General features: G+C 37.7%; 1 protein-coding gene across 2 annotated transcripts in view; it reads right to left on the reverse strand.

Annotated features, from left to right (window-relative positions):
* Positions 1-5,022: 5,022 nt before the first annotated feature.
* The window catches only part of VWA3B (von Willebrand factor A domain containing 3B), a 64,349-nt gene continuing 48,365 nt past the window's right edge, over positions 5,023-21,006 (reverse strand). For both annotated transcript variants that reach the window (XM_039548355.1, XM_039548359.1), the window contains exons 22-28: positions 20,533-20,583; positions 19,147-19,366; positions 14,069-14,189; positions 13,185-13,309; positions 12,445-12,582; positions 11,799-11,896; positions 5,023-8,623 (exon numbers count right to left, since the gene is read on the reverse strand). In XM_039548355.1, the coding sequence (XP_039404289.1) occupies positions 8,347-8,623; positions 11,799-11,896; positions 12,445-12,582; positions 13,185-13,309; positions 14,069-14,189; positions 19,147-19,366; positions 20,533-20,583 (1,030 nt within the window). In that variant the 3' untranslated portion in view covers positions 5,023-8,346. The remainder of the gene's footprint in view (positions 8,624-11,798; positions 11,897-12,444; positions 12,583-13,184; positions 13,310-14,068; positions 14,190-19,146; positions 19,367-20,532; positions 20,584-21,006) is intronic.

A 21,006-nucleotide genomic window follows, 5' to 3' on the forward strand; every position in this document is an offset into this window, starting at 1 on the left:
GAAAAGTGACTAGATTCACAGCATATTGTACTAGAAAGAGCATGGGGAGATGGTGATTCTGTGAATTTCTGGCATGTAAGGAGACCGTCTCCCCGCAGGAACCCCTCTCATGTTCCCAGCACAGTTCCACAGCATCCCAGCCAGCAGGGAGAGCAGTGCCCCAAGACTTGAAGAGCCAGAGCCTGCAGCAGCTGCTCCGGCAGCGCAGCGCCCAGAGCGCAGGAGAGGCAGTGGCACTGCGGCACCGCGCACTGCACCAGCTGTGCCGCCAGGCAGGGGCTAACAAGACACTCCAAGGAAGGTGTCACGTCAGTGATCTCTCTGAGGAGAATGCTGGGCTTGAAAAGTCATCATCCCCAGATATTTATTACTTACTGCTGTCCCGGATTCTGTTTTCGGGCACAAGCACCCAAGCTCTACTTTAACTCTGAGCCTACGAGCATCTGTGTAGCTCCAGCATTGTAGAGTAGGTCTTAAACCGGTGCAGGCTGCTTCTTGTCTGGGCTGATCAATGCAGCATCAGTGATGCAATAGCCACTGTCAGGTGGCTTCTGGTTGACTCAGGGGACTGACAGATCTGTTTGGAAAAAAAAAGTCTGCATATGTACAACATAAAACAAAGATGAGGTGTGCAGGGATCTCCATTCTCCTCATCACTGTCTGACAAAGCAAAAACTCAGCATACGGTTGTTACAGTGCAGATACTGCAACACGCGTGTATCAAACCAGGAGTCCCGTGGAAAAGAAATATATATATGGACAGAAATATATATGTGGGCATACAGTCACAAATCTGAGCTCAACATCAGTGCATGTAGCTAGCTGTTACTACATATCAAAGTCTGTGTCACAAATTTCCCAACATCCTTTCCTCAAAAGCCACAAGCAACTTAAGATCACGTGGAAAACAGGCAGAGAGGCAGCTGCTTGCACTGTGCAATGCTCAGCCCTGAGTTACCTGTGAGGGAAACTGTCTGGAGCAGGGAATGCCACTGGAGATGGACACTTACCTCTTTTAAACCTGCTAAGGACTGATACATGAGGCAGCTTTCACAGGAAGGGGTGACACTCCCAGTGCTAAGATCCTAACCTTAATAGCTTTTGGAGCGGAAGAGCTGGGCAAAAAGAGCAGGTGTTCAGTTTAGGCCACAGACGTGTTTGTATTTGTTTGCTTCTCACCTTTTCTTACAGCCCTGTAATTAGAAGACCAAGCTTACAATGTGTTGAAATCATCCCTCACACAGTTTTGCCCTTCAGCACGTTTGCTGTTAAATTGAAACCTGGGCACTACTGAGCTGGGTTGAGGTGTGTCTCTGCAGAAGCAGCAAGGCCGCATCAGCAAACCTTGTCCCATGGCTTGGGCAGAGACAGCACTTGCTTAATGCTGTTGGCCTGGCTCCAGGGCCACTGTGAGGAGGACTGGGATCACTAACTGCTCGGTTTTCAAGAGCACTCAGCATAAACCTGCATCCTTTTCTGGCGAGCACTCTCCCCTCCCAGGAGAAGCACCTCCCAGCTGGAGGAAAACCTCAGCTTTGATGCCAACACTCTCGTTTTATCAACAGGAGAGGGTTACAGTTGGCCCCAGAGCACTCAGAGCTGTGGGCATGTGTGATTAAGAGGAGCTATGTGCTCTCTCAGAGCGTTGCTGGATTTATGCAGCAGCCAAGCTGTAGGCAAGCAAGGAAACAGCCCTGGAGGAAATGGTCCATTGCATACCTGTGCAGATTGAGCCAAGGTTTGTTATCCAAACTTCCATGAAGCTTCCCTTTTTCTCAGAAGATAGTACATTGATCTGATTTCCCATTTTCACAACTGAGTAGGAGGTTACTGATGACTTTCTAAAGGAATTCAGGCTCAAACACTTTTCCTGACATTCTATCAGCTGGTACCAACAGGACAGGTAACAGGTGTTGTCTCCCTATCCCTTTCATGCAGTGCTGAATGCCAGGGGCTGAGTCCCAACCTTGGGTCCAAGGCTTGATCCAGAATGACAAATACATATGCAGGTGAAAATTCTTTTCTGTTTGTTTGTTAGGGGGCTTTTGTTTCGTTGTTTTTGCTGTGTAGGCTATGTTTCTTGAGCAACTAGGAAAAGTGCCATCTTAGCAGTTGGAAAAGAATCAGAAAGATGTAGTCTGAGCATAGTCTCAGCAGCCCAAACCCCACCACTGCCAACTTTGTGTGAGGCAGTCTGATGAAGCAACAACCTGGATTTTTGATGATCTGGTTATGCTCCCTTGAAAGAATCTGAAATTAGGCCTTCCTGGTCGAGCTCAGCTATCTGGCAAATCCAAATGGAAAATTCATCTTGTTGGGAGAATGTCTTGGGGATGATTTATTACCCCATTCAATTTTTGGGGGTTTTGATCTGTTTTGTTCGTGAACGGAGTAGCTGCTGTCCTTGCCCTACCCACAACTCCCTCCAGAAAAGACAAGACCTGAGATATTACTGCTACATCAAAGCAGAGCAATATCCCAGTAGCCAGACCCAGTTATAAACGTGTCATGCACACAAAAAAGATCTGTAATCAAACTGACTACCATAAAAGCTGGAATTCACCCAATATAAATGTACCACTGGGTTACAATGTATACATGTGTACACTTTAATTTTCCCTGTTTCTATTTGCTTAAATGTATCTTTCCAACACCATTTACTTCAGATGTAAAGATAAATACATTCATCTGCCTGGAAAGTGCAGAGTCAAGCTTGAGAATTTCTTTAATGTCCATTCACAACTCTTCTGATATTGACACTCTTCAACAGCACAGCTGACCCTCTGCTGCTGTTTCTCTTTCATACCTCCAAAGTAAGTCTGCAAAATCATAAATAATTTAGTATTCATTCATAAGTTTATTTTTGATTCAAGAACTAAAATTTCACAGTTACAGGTGCTAAAAATCTTTCCTGTCTTCAGCTTCATCCATTCCTCCCAAGCTCTTTCATCATGCACCCTTCCTGCAGCTTCCTTTGCTCTGTGCAGTGGTGCTGAGGCTGTCTTGCCAATCCTCACTGCTCCATGCTGACTCTAATAACCCTGGGGATGTTGCTTTTACCAGGCTCTGGAGAATTTCCCATAGCTGGACTGTGCAAGCACCAGGGAGACTTCAGTGAGCTGGAAGGTGAAGTTCTCAACAACTGCAGTTTGACACCTTGATGAACACCAGGATGATGAAATGGAGAGGGAAGATGCTAGGAGAGAACCGGTATCTTTAGTGAGAGAACACACTGACCCACCATGAACTTGGATGTCACAGTTCAAACACCCCTGAAATTTATCATGGAACAAATAACTCAATGACTATGTTAACAGAGCAGTAGTTTTGCATAAAGATCTTTTGCTTTCATCCTCACAAGTTCAAACCAGTCTTGTTTTTAGGTATTTTTAAGAATTCTCATTTTCTAAGTCTGTAGCTTGTAGCTGTTGTATTCACAGGCCAACCTTTGATCTTACTCTTTCTCAGGAATCATCTTCCAGGAACTGCTGGGGACAGGGGCCAGGCTACATGGACCTTTGTCTGACCCATGCTTATCTTCTTTCCTTTTCTATGTGTCACTGAAAAGTCACTTTTTAGTCATATCAAATGAGACCACCAACTACTAGGCACCCTCCTGGCACAAAATGATGACAGTCATAATGACTGACAAAACACCAGAAGCTGGAGGAAAAATGAAAGAGAATAAAACAGGAAGAAACAAAGTAAACAAAAGCATATACTCTATTTTGCTTCAAACTTTGATTTTCAAGGATCATGTAAGAACTTGTGTAGTAGAAAACAAAACAGTGGAAGGAATCAGAAGAATAAAGAAGGATAAGTATATGATGTACAGGCTGGGAAAGCAGCAGCACAGATTGAATATATAGAGTATGAGACCTGACTATGATTCGTTTTAGGAGTGATTTTCATCCATAGCTACCACTTAAACTCTTGACACTGCAGCTTAAAAGTGTGCCTTTGAAAACTGCCTAATGACTGTGCACCATCAGCACTTACACACACAAAAGGAGCATTCTGATTCTTCTTCAGCACCCTAAGAGACAGAAATCTAGAGTTCCCGTGTGTAAGTGTCAGGAAATTTCTGACTGTGTCCTGTCTGTCTGCAGTACAAAAGCATTGCCAGACTAAAATACTACAAGGTTTTGTGGCCATAGTGTTTCCATGAGTAAAGTGGAAGCTGCACTGCTAAATGAGTGTTCCCCACCACACACAGTTCACAAGCTGTTTATTTCCTTTAGCCAGTGCACAGGCTCTTTGTGTTTCTTCCTAAGATGCTGAAAGAACCCATTCTGGTCTTGCTCCTAGGATCTGGACTGAACTGTCCTCCACCTCTGCCCTCAGATACCCCCAAACATGCCTCCTAAAACAATGGAACTGCACTTTTTTCCCTTGCCTGTCCCCATGTTTCATTCTTTATGGGGAAGGAGATGGAGAGTTTAGCACACTTTCCTCTTTCCATGAGCAGACAATCCCGAGAGAAGACAGAATGTTTCTGGCCAAGCTGTAACGTGGTATCAAGAGACAAACAAAAGCTAAATCTGGCAGCTGTTGGGGAGCCCTTAGCCACACACAGCTGCAGTAAGGAACAGATGCAGGCATAGCTGAATTGACATCAACTGCTCGTTAAACAAGCCATGACCAACAGATGGGAACACTGCTTTATTATGATAGCCTTCTCCAAATGCTGAATGGACTAGATGGAAAATGAGACTGGAAAATGAGTGGGTGCTAAAAATGGGAAATCCTACTGTGGGAAATCTAGCCAATCCACTAGAATGCCAGGTGCCACAGCTGCTCCACTCTTGAACCCAATTCAGAGGAACTATGTTTGCCACAGGAAAGGATAGAAAATGTTCATTTTCAAAGGCCTCCCAACTACCCCCTATTGGCAGTTACAGTAATTATCAGCATAATTGCTTCAAGTCACATCTCATTATAAATGAAATTGAGATTTTGGCTCTCATAGTGATTATTTGCTAATGCATCAAGCAGTGCAGAATATTACTGTGTATCATACCTGTACTTCACTCCAAATTTTTTTCTGATTTATTTTGTTTTTACTAGATACACATTTTAGAAAATTGACAAGGAAGTCATGTGGAATGAACATTGATTTTAGGCATTACAGAAGAGAGAGAAAACTAGAAAGACAGAAGAATTTTTCTACAGAAAGAGATACACAATTTTATTGCATCTATAAAAACAACTATTGCAATAACCAAGGACAGAGTTAAGTATCAACGATCTTGTTACATCAAATAGTATTATTTGAGTTACCAAGACAAAGAATCATTAGCCAAGAGTCAGTAAGAATTTGCCAGGCCTTCATTTGCTCTCTTATAAACACACAGAGCTAACTGAAACAGTAAGAGTGGCAAGCATACACATCAAAATAATAATGGTTCAAATATAGTAGTTCTGGAAGAAATAAGACAATTCACTTCAACACAATAATGAAGCTAATATATGTTAAATGACGAACACAATTACTTAATCTTTATTCACTCCTGTTTATGTTGTTTCTGCAAGTGGGACCAGCAGGAATGGGCTGTTAATTCCTCTTAACAATCAGAAATATTTTAGCTGAGCATAAACCAAACCACAAACAGCCCAAAATGCCTCCTTAATTCATAAAGGGCCCACAGCTCTGTGGAAATATAAGGCTTTATGGAAATACAAAGCTTCGTCAACCACGTATATAAGAGCGATGTAGCTGAATCCACATTATTTGGGGAGCACAAAAATCCATCTCAGGATCTGGCAATTCTCATTCAAGTTTAGGAGAACTTACATCCTCATATAAGAGATGAATGTACACGTGAAGTCAGCAGAAACGAAGACAGAAGTGTTGATTAACACATCAGTTAGTTATAAAACATAGCCCAGTCAGATTACTAAATATATATATGTATATGTGTGTGTGTGCATATATATGTATCTGGACGTAAGAAGTGACAAGACAAACCTTTAGAAAAGAAATGCAAGAAATGCTGATGGCATTAAATGTTTTTAATGCATTACACAATACACACATAGGGAAAACATTTATATAAAGATGAAGAAAATGCCTTTACTTCAGTCAAACAGATCAGGACTATTGAGCTTTTTCAAAAGTTAAAAGATATCGAAATTATTTACGTATTTGATATTACAAGGAAAAGAATATGTGGGAGGAATAGACATCTTTCAGATAAACTCAGTTTAACAGACTGCATTTAGAAATATAAAAAAAAAAGTGTAACATTTTATGTTATATGTATATAACATATACAAAACATTTAACTACAAAAGTAATTATTACAGCTATTCAAAACATTTCTCTGACATGCTGACTGTTTTAAAAATCTGCCTTTGTTATAAACAATCTAAAAATAATGAAGTAATGAAAGCAAATACTAGGAAAACCTGGAAAGGGATGACTCTGATGAACACTGGTGTGTCCAGCGTATGAAAGGCAGCATTTGTATCAGAGTGATACAGGGGTCTGAAGAGGAAAACAGGGTATTTTACCTCACTTGTGCAATTTAGGCTCCTGACTTGAATATCCAGCCTTATTTCAGCATTGCAAAAACTCCATGAAGGGAAAGTCCATTGTTAGATACCTAATATTTTTAATATCTGGTCCACAGAGACTAACTGAATAATTCATTAAAATGGCAGGGCTTCCCAACTTCTCATCCATGTTATTTAACACCTACTCACATCACTGTAATCAAATATGACAACTTCTAAGGAAAAGTGAAACTCACAGATCTGGTGCTCAACACATATTGAACTGCCAAGCAGTAAGTATAAACTAATAGTTCATACTTGACTGGAAGTTGCGCAGAAGGAAAAAGCAATGCCAGGCAAATTTGTTTTCTTTGTTCTCTTCATCTTTAAAATGAAATCCACCATTAACACAGTTCAAATAGATGTGTATGTCAGGGGCCAGGTAACACATTTGATATAACTTACAAAATTATATACACAGAGCGCTGTGAAACGTTTGCATGGTATGAAAATGGAGTAACTATCTACACCCAAAGAGGAGAAATACACAGTCACGTACAGAGACTGGATAAAGAGGTATCTAATGAAACCATGTGAGGATGACCATATAGTGTTACTTAACATCTTTATCACCTCTCTGACTTTTTCTTTTCTGATAAAACACAGAAGGATATGTAAAGGAAAATAAACTTTAGGAAAAAGAAGAAAAACATATTCAATACTGATGGTGTCACAAGAAGAGACGTATTCGACCTGCATACCACATTGAAGCCTGTTAGAATACTATGAGATTATTTGCTAAGTCTAGGCAGAATTAAAATGTGTAGATAACCACTGGTCTTGTGTAACCTTTCCTCCAAGCTGCATGGAATCAGTTACAGGACTTGCTGATCACAGTAGCATTATTTCACATTTCCTCAGCATCTGCATCTCAAAATGTCCAAGAGGAAGGCTCTTGGACAACTGAACATTTCCAGTGACGTAGCCCATCTTTGGAAACCATGGTCTCTCACTGGACAAGCCCAACACCTCTGCTCTCATATAATTCTGATCAAGCCACTCTTAAAATGCCCATTATGTAATGGGCACCATAACACCCACTATAAGCAATGTAAATGGAATTTGCAGGCAATCTTTAAAGGATGAGTGAGAACACAAAAGGAATGTTCAGAGGAGCCAATTCAAGTTGATTGACAACATGATGATTGAGTGAATTTATAACCCATTACTTCTGGAAGTAAATAAATAATGAGGCTGTTGAGAACATATTTTAAATGGTACAAGGAGATACACCTAGCAAGTAAGGATAAAAACCCTGTTATCTTTCCACTGACAGTAGGATCTTGAAAATGAAGAGCTGACTGGCATGTAATGGCAGGCCTACACTAGCCCAGTCTCTGCTGCAGAGTGACAAGGAGTATAGGTACTGCTCTCAGCTTTAACTGAGCTAGCTCATACACCAAAAGCAATTTAACCTCTGAAGCACTGAGCTACAGGTGCAATAATTTAGTACCTGCAATATAGACTTTCATCTAACACAGAACAAACAGTAGAGGGACTGGAATATATACTCTGTTCACAAGCAGGTACTAAGGTTTGGTGTCACTGCATCCTTACTGCTACTACAACTGTTAGGGAAATTAAGGCGGCATATGCTGGAAATAGCTTTATTCATTTCTTGCCCTTGCTGTGAAAACACATGCCGAGAAAGTGTCAAGAACAGTTTCTAAAGGAGGTGAAAGAATTTCATCATATAGGACATGGAAAAGCTAACTTGGCTAACACCCAGAAGTGTAGAAACCAAGTCCTTGTGTGGGTAATAGCTAAAGGCCCATCAGAACTGTTTAATTCCTAATACTTATACTTTTCCAGAGCTACTTCTTTACATCTAAATTCTTCCTCATTGCTAGACAGTGAATTTCTTCCTCTCTGTTTTACTTCACTTTTGGAGACAAACAAAAGATCATCAAAGTCTGACATCTTCTCCCTGGGATGCCTTTTGTCTACTGTTGTCCTCTTCTTTTTCTTTTTTCCCCTCTTTTCTTTTACAATACTTTTCTTTGCCTCTTCTCCTCCTTCATCTTCCACAGGTGGGAGAGGGCAGGGCTTTGTGGTCTCACCATCCAGGCTAGAAAAGCAGAAAAGGAAATTCACAAAGCTAAAAGCACACATATCATAACTTCTCTTTAACAAGACATAGATTTCACCTTTTTCCACATCTCACAGTACTGACAAGAGAACGACTAATCACACTCTTTACCATTTGACAGGGCTATAAATGTCCTACAATTCAGTTTCCCTTTTACTTATAGAATCAGTGAAAGATAGCCTAAAACAGGGCTCTGGCCCTTAATCTTATCTGTCTCTTATGACTCCAGAAAAGGATGTGGGCAGTAATGCTCTTTAGGTGTGTGGGTCCAGATCACACAGTGTTTTTCTTTGCATATAGAACTTGTTAGCTACATTTGCAAATGTTTGTTCTGCCACAATTATTTCTTTCCACAGTGATGGCAGGAAAATACCCCAAACAGCTGCTAATGTCTGATACTAAAGTCATGAGAGATATATTAGTACCTCTAAAGATCAGTCAATTACACATAATCCCTAATACACACCACAAAAACCTTAAAAGACAATCCCAAAGAAGTCAGAGCTGGAGTTAGCCAAGCCATTGTAATACATCTACATGTACTGTGGACTTTGTCAACATGGGAAGCTGGGATATGCCTTTTAATTTTTTTATCCCTTACTACTCCAGGACTTAACACAAAGGGTTTGTCTCTTTTTGAGGTTCTAATATCATATTGCATTCAGAGTTTTTGATTCTTTTCCAATTAAATTATGCTTTTACATTGTTCCTATCAACAATATCACTTTCAATTCAATAGCACTTTCTCATTAGATCTGTGCACACCCATGAGCAATATGCTGCAGTGTTCCCCTCAAAGTATGACATAGGAGGTAGGGATTTCTTTCAGAAATGTAATAAATAACAAGTTTCATTGGAAAGCACACTTTCATGCCCTCTTAAAAGGAAGGGGTTCTAATGGAAACTCAATTTAGTACATTCATTTCAGTTAATTCTCCAGAGAATTCCTCTGTTTGCCAGTGCATAGCTCAACTTTTTCCTCATTTTTACATAAAAATGGCAAGTCAGTTTGCTAATAAATTCTCTTTGGAGAGCAAATATTTTGTATTAAAGCACATTTTCATGCAACAAAGCATGTACATCCATGTAGAATGGACCCTATTCTTATTGCTTATACATTAATCACCTCTTCTCTTAATATGGTACCTCATTTAGAATACAATCCAACTCAGTGGAAGGGAAAGACTGCTGCTGAATTTGCTGGAACTCAGACCAGTAATATACTTGCCCCTTTCCAACTGGTTGTATGCATTAAGAAGGAAACCGTGGTCTTCAGGTTTGCTTTTAGGTGAGAAGAGGCTACATCATATCAGTGTTGTGGCCCGGGAAAAGGCATCGATGTGTTTCAAGATGTGGAATTCTGCTCAGTTAAGAGATGGCATTTGTTTGTGTGCTGTGGCTGCAAGCTGGTGGAAATTTGAGTTTTAAACTGTGCTGGGGTCACTACTAGAAAATATGTGGGAATCACAGGACTTGAATCTTAGTTGCTTTTCATTCCATCATTCTCAGAGAATCCATAGATTCGCCCACAACTGGTACCCTCACCCATAATTTTTAGATGTAGTCTTTAATGATGATGATCATACTGGAACCTTTCAATGGAAATTAAGAACATCTGTGGGTGACCAAGCACCTGGAGCAGGTTGCCCAGAGAGGGTGTGCTGCCTCCTCATTGGAGATATTCAATCATTTGGATGCAATTCTGTGCAATGTCCTCTACAGCGACCCCACTTGGAGGTTGGACCAAATGACCCACTGTGGTCACTTCCAATCTGACCCAGCCTATGATTCTGTGATCTGAAATTGCCTTTAATGGTGGAATTTATTTCTCTCTACAACTATCTGAAAGGAGGTTGCAGCCAGATGGGGGTCAGGCTCTTCTCCCAGGCAACCAGCAACAGGACAAGAGGACACAGCCTCAAGCTGCGCCAGGAGAGGTTTAGGCTGGACATTAGAAAGAAATTCTTCACAGAAAGAGAGGCTGGGCATTGGCATGATTGCTCAGGGAGATGGTGGAGTCAGGGAGGTGTTTAAGGAAAGACTGGATGTGGCACTCAGTGCCATGGTTTAGGTGATAAGGTGGTGTTGGGTCATAGGTTGGACTCAATGATCTCAAAGGTCTTTTCCAACCAAGCTAATTCTGTGATTCTGTGATTTGTCCTGTTCATGCAACCTCTTGGAAATAAACTTCCCATGATGGAGATTATACAATTCTTTGGCAGCAGTGCTCATACTACATGGAAGAGGAAATCCTTCATCCTGTGGGATGTCAAGGCAAATGGAAGATTCAAAACAAAATTATGTTTTCTCACACAAAATGTGAAACTGTGGGACTCCCCCTGGGAAGAAGCTATGGATGATGAAGATTTACATGGTTTCAAAAAAGTAACTGCACAAATTCATGGAAGAAAATTCCATTACGGTTGATTAATACAGAGACTCCAGTTCTGCTTCAGAGATTTTTTAAATCCCAAATTATTGTAGGTCGGGAATATATTCTGGAGAAATATTCCTAGATGATTGTTCTGATCTTACTGTCCTTCCTAAGGTTTGTTGTTTCTAGCTCTCTGAGGTTGTTGGTGCTCTGAAGGATGTCACAATTCAATGCTATTTCAACTGGATTAAACTAGAACTTAATACAAGACGAAAATGTAATCCACAATCACTTGGAACCACTGCATTTTCAGTGGACACTTCACATCCTGCTGCACATCAATTCTGCAGAACCTAAGTAAGGGCTCATACTCATCTTACACACTTCTCTCTCTGTCATTCTCCAGTTTTAAGCCCAGAAGATGAACAAGTATCTTAGAAAAAAATTGCAATTTAATGTGTAGCTTTACATAACAAGAAGTATCTTAAAAGGAAAATAAGGTCTACAACAAATAGAAACTCCATCTCACCTTTCAGCAATCCTCTTAACAACTTCCTGGGACTCAGCTTCAAACCATCACATCCCACCAATGTTTCCAAAATGAAAATAGGGCAATAAATTCTCATATAAACTTAGTTGCATGCGTAGAGTAAGCCAGTTCACAATAGCTGTAGTTAAGAGTACTACGTATGGAAACCTGACAGCATAGCTGAACTCCAAGTGCAACATTTATGATTCACATTTTAAAAATTTGGCATTTTTAGGTTCAAACATACTCACATCTCATAATCCACCATCTGCACCATTCTTATGTACTGACACGAATAGGCATACTTGGTCTGGCTGATTTTAATGAGCTCGCTTCTTACACAGTGTTCCTGCAATAACACAATCAACATTCATCTAATTTAAACTGAAATCTCAAAAGCAACGAAGATACACATGCATAAAAAGTCAGCTGTTTAAATGGAACTGTAATCAGCCTCTAATAAAGATAATTAATATAAAATGTTCAAGTACAAAGTAAATTTGCTTTAATACATGCTATGAAAAATGCAGTAAAATTATAATGGCTTACAAACAAAAACAAACCAAACAAACGTAATTAAATTAATTTCAGACTATACTGACTGTGTTAAAACTTCCTATGTTTCTTATTTTAGAAGCATGGAACTTGTGAAAGCCACCAAATGTATTAAAGAAGAAAGAACAGAGTATGATTTAAGAATAAATTATCCTACAGAATTTCTTTGTTCAGGTCTATTACATGAGGTCTTCATTGCACTCTGAAATCTGATTTACTCCGGTTAGCTGGAGACCTGGATTGGGACAGTGAACTCATTAGCCTGGAAAATTCTCTCTGCCTCTTCAAAAACAGAATAATGGTAAAATTGCCAGACTGGTATAATTTTCTAGGTTTACTTACTTCCCTGTTGTTGAACATCAGTACCGTGTAGAGTTTGTCACCTGTTTCCACCCTCTCTGGTGTTGCTATGACAATGGCAGGTACATAATATTCATTTCCTGCCTGTGTCCCAGTTCTGGCAAACACATAGTCTCCAACCTGCACATGAGGAAAGCATCAATGCTAGAGCCATGTAACTTGTGACATTTACAAGACAAAAAAAGTAACTACTAAGATATTTTCACATGAATCATCATTCTATCATTTTAAAAGAAACCAGAAATAGAACAGGGATTGTATTTTTTTTAATTACTCTTATTTGCCTTAGTATATGGTTAATTGCTGGATTTAAAACATGTTGTGGAAACCAAAGGGTTAAAACCTGCTGTAAATCACACTAAGTATAAAATGTTCTCTTACATTTATAATCTATGTGCTAGGAAACAATTCTGCTAATAAAAAGCTCACCTTTTTAATATGGCTGGGGAAATATTAATGTTTTATAAAGAAAACAATATAGATTAATTTAGAATACATAATTTTGATAAACAAAGGAATAGGATTACAATGAAAACAAGCTTCAAGCAAATGAAAAACTTCATGTTGATATAGCACAATATTACTATAATTAAAATCTTTTCTTTAAGATAAATAGATGTATTTAAACTATTTTTTAAAAATGTGTAATTCATTCTAGGTCTGAGCAAATAAACTAAATATAAAATGCATATTTGCAATCATGAAAAAATACAGTTTTTCACCTGCAGATGTGGGCATGGCATAGCACCTCCCACAGGTATAGTGAACTTGACAGGGACATCACAGCTCTCCCCATTGCTGAAGTCAACAAGTGCACAGGTAGAACTGATATTCTTTATCACAGTTCCTGAAAAACAACAGAATAAAATATTCAAATTATGTTTCTTTCACCCCTTGTGGTAATTATTTTGTAAAAAAATCCTATAGGCTGTCACATATCACTGAGGTCAAACATGTCTATACTATACATTCTTAATTTTCATTTAGCTACAGTAAGCTGTGCTAGGGCAATGGAGACATTTGTACCTAAAACCCCATGCCTTACTAATCATTCTTAGTAATGCTATAAAAAGAAAATGAAGTCTTTTTCAAGCACAGGTCTGAAATTTTTAAGCTGATCAGGTTAACATAATAAAACTGACAGTTAACATAATAAAACTACTACCACAGTTAAAAATATGTAATTGAATAAAAACCCAACCAAACAAGTAAAGGCAACACAAAAATAAACACATACACAGAGAGAATATTTTTCTTAAGAAACAGTAGAACTCAGTTTTACCTACTAATCATTCTGGCTTAAAACTCAACGAAAAGGCAGCAGCATTTAGTGATCTTTTTGAACACATGCAAAAGCTTGGCTTACAGTTTCCTTCCATACTTTTCATAGACAAACATATCATTGCTCTCCAACTTTACAAAATGAATGTCTTCTTATAAATGTATATATATGTGCACATACAAAATATATTATCATTTTTCATGAATATACACATGTAATATTAAATCTCATTAAAAAAGAAGTAGCTAATTATGACCATAACTTATGTTTTATCAGTATTAAGGAACACTAAATAATATTGAAAATGTGGACAAAAATAGATACCTGGATAATAAAATCCTGTGATGTCTGATCTTGCAATTACCTTTTGGCTTTTGTGAGTCACAAATATTTGACATTTTTGTCTTGTCTTAGACTTCAGCTTCACAGTTTCTTCTTCAAGTCCCTGTAATTTGACACAATTATTTCTACTACAACAGCTAATCCAGTCAGCCTTGATCTATTCTTTGGAATTAATTAAAAATTGAGGCAACGTAATGCTATGACATCTGTACAGAATTCACAGTAAACTGGAAATACTTAAAACTTTCAGAATAGTTCTAAGTACAGGAAGCACTCATGTAAGAGTTTTCACTATAAAACCCTGTTCTATACGGTCATAACAATACCTCTATTTTCATGTGTTCAGGCAGACATTTATCTTGATGAATGATAGTTTTGGCTACCATTTTCCTGCAAAAAATTTTATGAAGTTGCACAATTCATATTAAAGGATGAGGTAAGGAAAAATCAACTCTTTTTTCAGTATAAGAAAATTTGCTCTACACATTCCTTTTGTCCAGATAGGAGAGTTTTCATAATAATCTGATTTGCATTAGAAGCACCTCACTATATGGGATGAATCATTAAAAAATCAAATATGAAGTAAAAAAATGTTCAGACAAATCTTCAAGTGTCTGGGGAAAAAGGTTTCTTTCCAAACTATAAATTCAAAATTTAATTGACATTTTCAACAATTTTAAAACATTCCAGTTTAGCAAAATATTATACCACATATTCTGGAGCTGCCACTGTCCATTATTCTGCTCCGCTAGTTTGAGTTCTTCATACACTAATTATTTTTGCCATTCTGATCACAATAATGTTCCTAAATATAAATTACAAGCAAGTGCAAAACTCACTTAAAATAAATCAGTTTCACCATTAAATTAAAATGGTGACATTTATTTTCACCATTAAATAAATCAGTTTCACCATTAATTTTTAAAATATTTATTAGCCTACCTCATGAACAATTTGCCGGCATCCATCTCTTACGCAGTTCTTCTGAATCATAAAAATACGCAACTCGAAATCTCAAACTTTTCCACAGATCTACACATTGTTCTGAAAAACTACCATAACTCACAGACTCTTAATAAAACCCCTGCTTGATAGGATGTGTATGACTTTCTTCTTTGTCTGATGACATTTTTTTTCCTACAAAAATGCATTTGATTTGATACTTGATTTTCCCTAATAATCAATAATGATGGAAGAGATATTAATAACTTTGATTAAATTGTTTGTTCTCAGTTTCACTATAATTATCACAATCTCTTTTTTTCAAACTCCCCCTCAAAAATCACAAACAACACTAGAAAAAAAGTCCTAAAAATATGAAAACACACACACACACAAAAGAGGCAAGGAGTTATTTTAAATTGGAGATATATGGGATTTTTCTAGCTTATTCTTTCCCCCTACAGAATATTAATTATATCAACAGTTTGGGTTTTCAAACTCAGACTAAACCAGAGGCTCTTCACATTGCTTAACTGACTGCTTGAAATACAACTCAACAAAGGCTGATTTGAGAGCAGACCTACAGTTCCACAGACACAAAAAGGTATTTGGGTAAAGCATTTACTTAATTCCTTAGGCACCAAAAGGACAGCTGCTGCTGAATATTTATTATCAACTAATTTGTAATGCTTGACTAATAACTTGGGCAACTTCCAGCACTCCACATTAATCCAAATACTAAAGATGACACAAGAATCCACAACGAGGATTCCAAGTCCTGCAGAATTCAGGTGGCTCAGAAACACTGTCTAAATTCAAATCCATCTCTCTTTTCTCTCACACAGCTTTTAGGTGTTCAGCAGGATTGACCCAGACACTGTCAGAGTGCCCATTTCCGGCATTCAGTATTTTTATTACAAAAGAGCCCCATCTGATTCTCAGGGATTTTTACCATGTTTAGCTCTGCTTCTGTTGAAGGCAACGCATTAAACCACAATGGGTGAAGGAGAGTTTGTTTACTCCCTCCAATAGCTGCTACATTTTTAAATTCCCTTTCAAAAAGAATAGGTTTTGCACTTTCCTACTATAAGTGAGAACAGACACAAAGCATACCCACAGATCTCCATGTATCTTGGCTCAAACTTTGGGCTTTCATAATCCTGACACCTCCAGAGTCAAGCAAACACTACTCTTCCTGGGCTGCCAGTGGGAACAAGCCCATTCTGGGTGGAACCAGCCCATTTCTGTGAAAGAGCCTATCTTTTTGTACCTACTGTCTGTCTCTGTCCAGCAGGTTACTTCACTGGTGACAATGCAAAATTTGATTAAACATCTCTAGGTAGTTATAACTTTTTAGTTGTGCTATTTGGGATGCTTGTTCTTCCTTTGTCTCCATAAAGAGACAGAAGAACAAAGGCAGGAGATGCCAAGCTGTTTAGGAACACATGAATGCAAAAAAAGTTATCAACAGATAGCGATTAGTGATCCTTAAACAGTGAGGAAGAATTAGGAGTGTAAGAAAATGACACCAGGAAATGAAAGGGAGATCCAGAATTTCCATTCTTGCAAAGAATCAAGTCTTAGCAATAAATATTGCATTAGGAATAACTAAATCAATTGTACATGAAATAAATTTTTCAGAAAGAAGAGACTCAGTGAGCCACTAGAGGGCCCTTTCCACCCAAATAAACATGCTTTACAAAACACATTATGCTTATTAACTATTTTATGTTCTTTTTAATCATATGGTAAACAGCAGGGTGACAAACAAGAGTGAGCATTGCACACTCCAGCTCATTCTTAGTGAAACCCAGTGTTTTAAAAGTATATTCTTAATGAGAGTTAATTCTTTGCAATGAACGCAGCTTGCTTTCTCTGCAGAAGCCATGAGATTACTTGCAGAAATCCACTACTATGCAGAAACAGAAATAATTACTATGCAAGGAAATGTTCTCCATTGTGCTCAAAGGCCAGATTACAACAGTGGGGAAATAAATACCTCACACTAAAATGTTGCAGCCATTAACAGAAAGCACCAAACTGTCCTGGAATCTACCACATTTGGAGAACAGTAATGCCACGACCCCAGTAGACTGAGGTTGTCTAATGACAGGTGGGCAGGCGACCTGAACAATTCCTTTCACTAGGTGCCATCGTCTTGTAAACAGTTTCATAATTCAGTGAGAAAAAACCACTTAGAAATGGTGGATGAAAAGTTCAGAACAGATAAAATATTTTAAGTCAAAGCAGCTACTTATTAGAAAAAAAAATTATAAATTCTTCATTTTCCATATCTTAGATGAAAGTTGAAAACCAACCTGAAGAGGAAGACTTTTGTTAACTCATGCTTTAGTCGGAACAGCAAAAAGAACTGAGCAAATGGAGTATTATACAATCTACAATTAGCACTACAACTAGCCCTACATCTATGTTTAGTGTTCTGTATTTGTCTGAAAATAACTAAATGTGTTTTCTCACTTCCTAAAGCATTTACTTCTTGCAGCACAAGAGGTCTTCAGTCATCTCATAGCCCTATGCTGGTGGATGTCTCCTTCATCCAGCACCAATACAGCACTGGCACAGCCCACCTTTCACAGATTTGTGCAAATGGAGCAGCCTGAACACAACTCCCAGAGAAGTGCAGACCATTAGTTCAGTTGTAGCCTTAAACAGAAAGCTCTCATAGCAAGGACATCTAAAAAGGATCACTAATTTTTTTAAGAAGTTGTGTAGGTAATTCAGAACCCATAAATGCTAAAAACTAAGGTGTTTTATTTAAAATTTAGTGAAAAAATCATCAGGAAATTAAAAAGTCTGCTTTATTGAGTAGAACTTCAGGATAATTGTGATTTTTCTACCATGTCACAATGAAAATTTTCATTCGGTGCCATAATCAGCTATTTCCTTGCTGTCATATATTTCAGTTGGTAGCTTATTTCTCTATACCCATTTCATAGGCAGGCATTACAGTCAGCAAAACCTTCAACAACACTCTTAAAAGTTCTCATTTTTTTCATTTTTTTTCCACTGTTTTGCTACCACATAAACAGAATTCTAATTACATCTGCATTTCTGCCTCTCACTCTTAAAGCCTTTCAGTTGCAGATTAGCAATTACTGAAGATGCTGCTCTGATTAGACTCCTAAAGCAGGTTGACTCAGGATAAGTGATTGCACAATGTTAATCACATCATGTCTGAGAGCACACACTGGTTGTTCCAAGGCAACAGTAAAATTACACTCAACAAATGAAACATAAACATGTTTCTGCTGCTCTTGTATTGGGACATTATACGGCATAGGTAAATCAATAATCAAAATAGCTGTAACAGCAATGTAGTATTTTTAAACTAATGTAAAATGAATCAAGATCATCTGTTTTTTGAAGACATTAAAATGTTTTCAAATGTACAGTCTTAATGGAAAAAAATCTCAAAAACTACAGAAAACACACACACACATATAAAAACACTAACTTCAATCACAGTTTCAGAGTAGCTAGACTAATATATTAATGAAATGGAGAGACAAAAAAACCCCACTCTGACTAGCCAAAAGCAGGTGTCCACTTCAGAATGAGCTCCAGATGCCACTGACTCAGTTCACAATGCTGTGAGATTGCCCACCACTTCATGTGTGCCCACATTTTAGGGACGGTTAAATTTTAGTGTACAAAAATGAAGCTGTATCCCACCTCCTCTCTCCATCTTTTCTGTTACAAGAAATGTACCATGGAAAATGATGGAGATTTACTCCAATATTACAAGATCTTTTAGTCCCGTTTACCAAATATTATAATTTATATCGAAATTGCCTTTAATATATCTGTTCTTTCTCTTTCCTGCTATCATTGCAGAGGAGATAAAGATCCTTTGCTGCAATTTATTTCTTAGAGGCTCGATTTCTGTGGCTCTTGCAACTTCAGAACTTCTACTTCCCCAATACTTAAAAAAACTAATTGAAAGCTTTCTCTCTGTTTAACTACCTTTTTTCCTCTATCCATTTTATTTAGCATCATGCTAAATGTCTACTTTATCAGCTATGATGGAAAAAAATATTCCAGAGGTACATAGTGAAGAGGAATATCTAAGGGGAAAAAAATCCTTTCCCATGTATTACCTTTTTATTGTTGCTTATGCGTGATTCTGAGCTTTTCTCAGTTTCCTTTTTGACAGTTTCCTGAAGATCAGAGGCTTGTTGTATATATGTTAATGCTGTCAATATCTCATCTTCTAATAATTTTATATCTTCATAGGAAATTGGCCATCCCAAATTCTCTAAAGCCTCCAGCAAAATTTCTTTATGCTGTATATATTGGACTGGCCCATCCTCTTTAAATCTTAAAAAAATATATATTTTTAAAAATTAATCACAAGTAGGAAAAATTTTAATTACGTCAGTGCTTTACGGATAGAGTCACCAATTGTAAAGGCAGAATAAAGAATCAGATTCAACCAATTTATCTTCTGTATGCTACAAATTCTTGCATTTCATCCAGATACTGCTGTGTTTGGTCAAACACTCATGTCTAGTTTTAATATATCTTACAGAAACACAGCTACAGACCAATTCAAATGGCCGAGCCATAATTTCTTAGAAATAAATCAAATATTTTAATATTTATGCACCAATATTAGTGATTAATATGCTCCTCTAGCAATAGACTGTGCAATTGCTATGACTTGTCTTCTCATTACAGGCATAATTGGCCATACATTATCAAAAATTAAATATTTTGGATGACACCATGTCAAATTTCTATACTCAGCAACTCATCTATCAACAGACATCTATTCCCTTTTTTTTTAATTACATGCTGTTTTGTTTAAGAGTCTTCATTCCCTCTCTGCACCAGAATGGAGTTTTAGTTCTCCTTATTAATGGTAGAATTGTGGGGTTTTTACTCATTAGCTTATGTCTTCTTAAAAGCATTCTAGTTTTTATTCCCATTTTTCTGTTAAGAAATATTTCAGGCCCATTTTCATTACTTGATCTTCACTTTATTCTCTAGCACAAACAGATGCTAACTTCACTGATGTTTAAACAGCCATTAATTTTCTAAATCAATATACAAAAATAGGCTAGTTAACGTAGTAAAAATTTCCAGAGTGATATACAGTTCCAGCAAAAGCTTTTAAGGTGCTTATTACACCTTAACAAACCAGCCACTAGAGTGCTCTTTACGGGATGAGAGAAGATTTACTTTGATGTCAAAAGCAATGACACGCTGCCCTCCCAAGGCCCTGCACTTGACACTGATTAAGGATAGAGAAGCAACATTCAAATGGAATGCATGTCCTTTCCTTTAAAAATAATCAGCCCCACAAAAAGGATGTCCAGAATTTAATATTACTCCATATCATATATACATATTTGAAAGCAAGGTATAGTTATGAAATACTTGAAAATTAAACCAGTTGGTTATAGAAATAGTGATAAAAAACTATCAGATATCTATGACCAGCCCTTCAGAGGCACATTAGAAAACCAAAAGTGATAGCTTACTTCTCTCTTTCCTCCTGAGATAGTGCTCTCCAAATAACTAGGTTCAGGCGCCTATTAAAGAAAGCAAAGTAGTTTTTGAGGGAATGCAGTTCCTTGTGCAGCTGATCATTTCAAAACTAGCAAATAAACACACTTTCTTAAGATATCTGCACTGATTTGTATTCCAAGCACACTGTATCATCAAATTGTATCGTTATCATTCAGCTATGAAATTATCAACTGGAAGAGAAGATGTGAAAACAGTATCTTCCATCAAGTAACAGCATGACTATTTCAGGGTCATAGAAGGTTTAACAGCAATCACTGCTGCTTCCTGCCAGGATTTTCTATGGATGGTTGTCTTCAGCACCAGCAAGTTAAATCAAATAACAAAACTGATTAAAAGCCAGTTAAACTGCACAGTTCCTCCAATTAAACATTTTCAGAAAATGTAGTCTGAATGTAGTAATGCTGATTTCTACTTTTTTCCCTGCT

Source organism: Corvus cornix, chromosome 1 (assembly GCF_000738735.6).
Source record: "Corvus cornix cornix isolate S_Up_H32 chromosome 1, ASM73873v5, whole genome shotgun sequence".
NCBI lineage: Eukaryota > Metazoa > Chordata > Aves > Passeriformes > Corvidae > Corvus > Corvus cornix.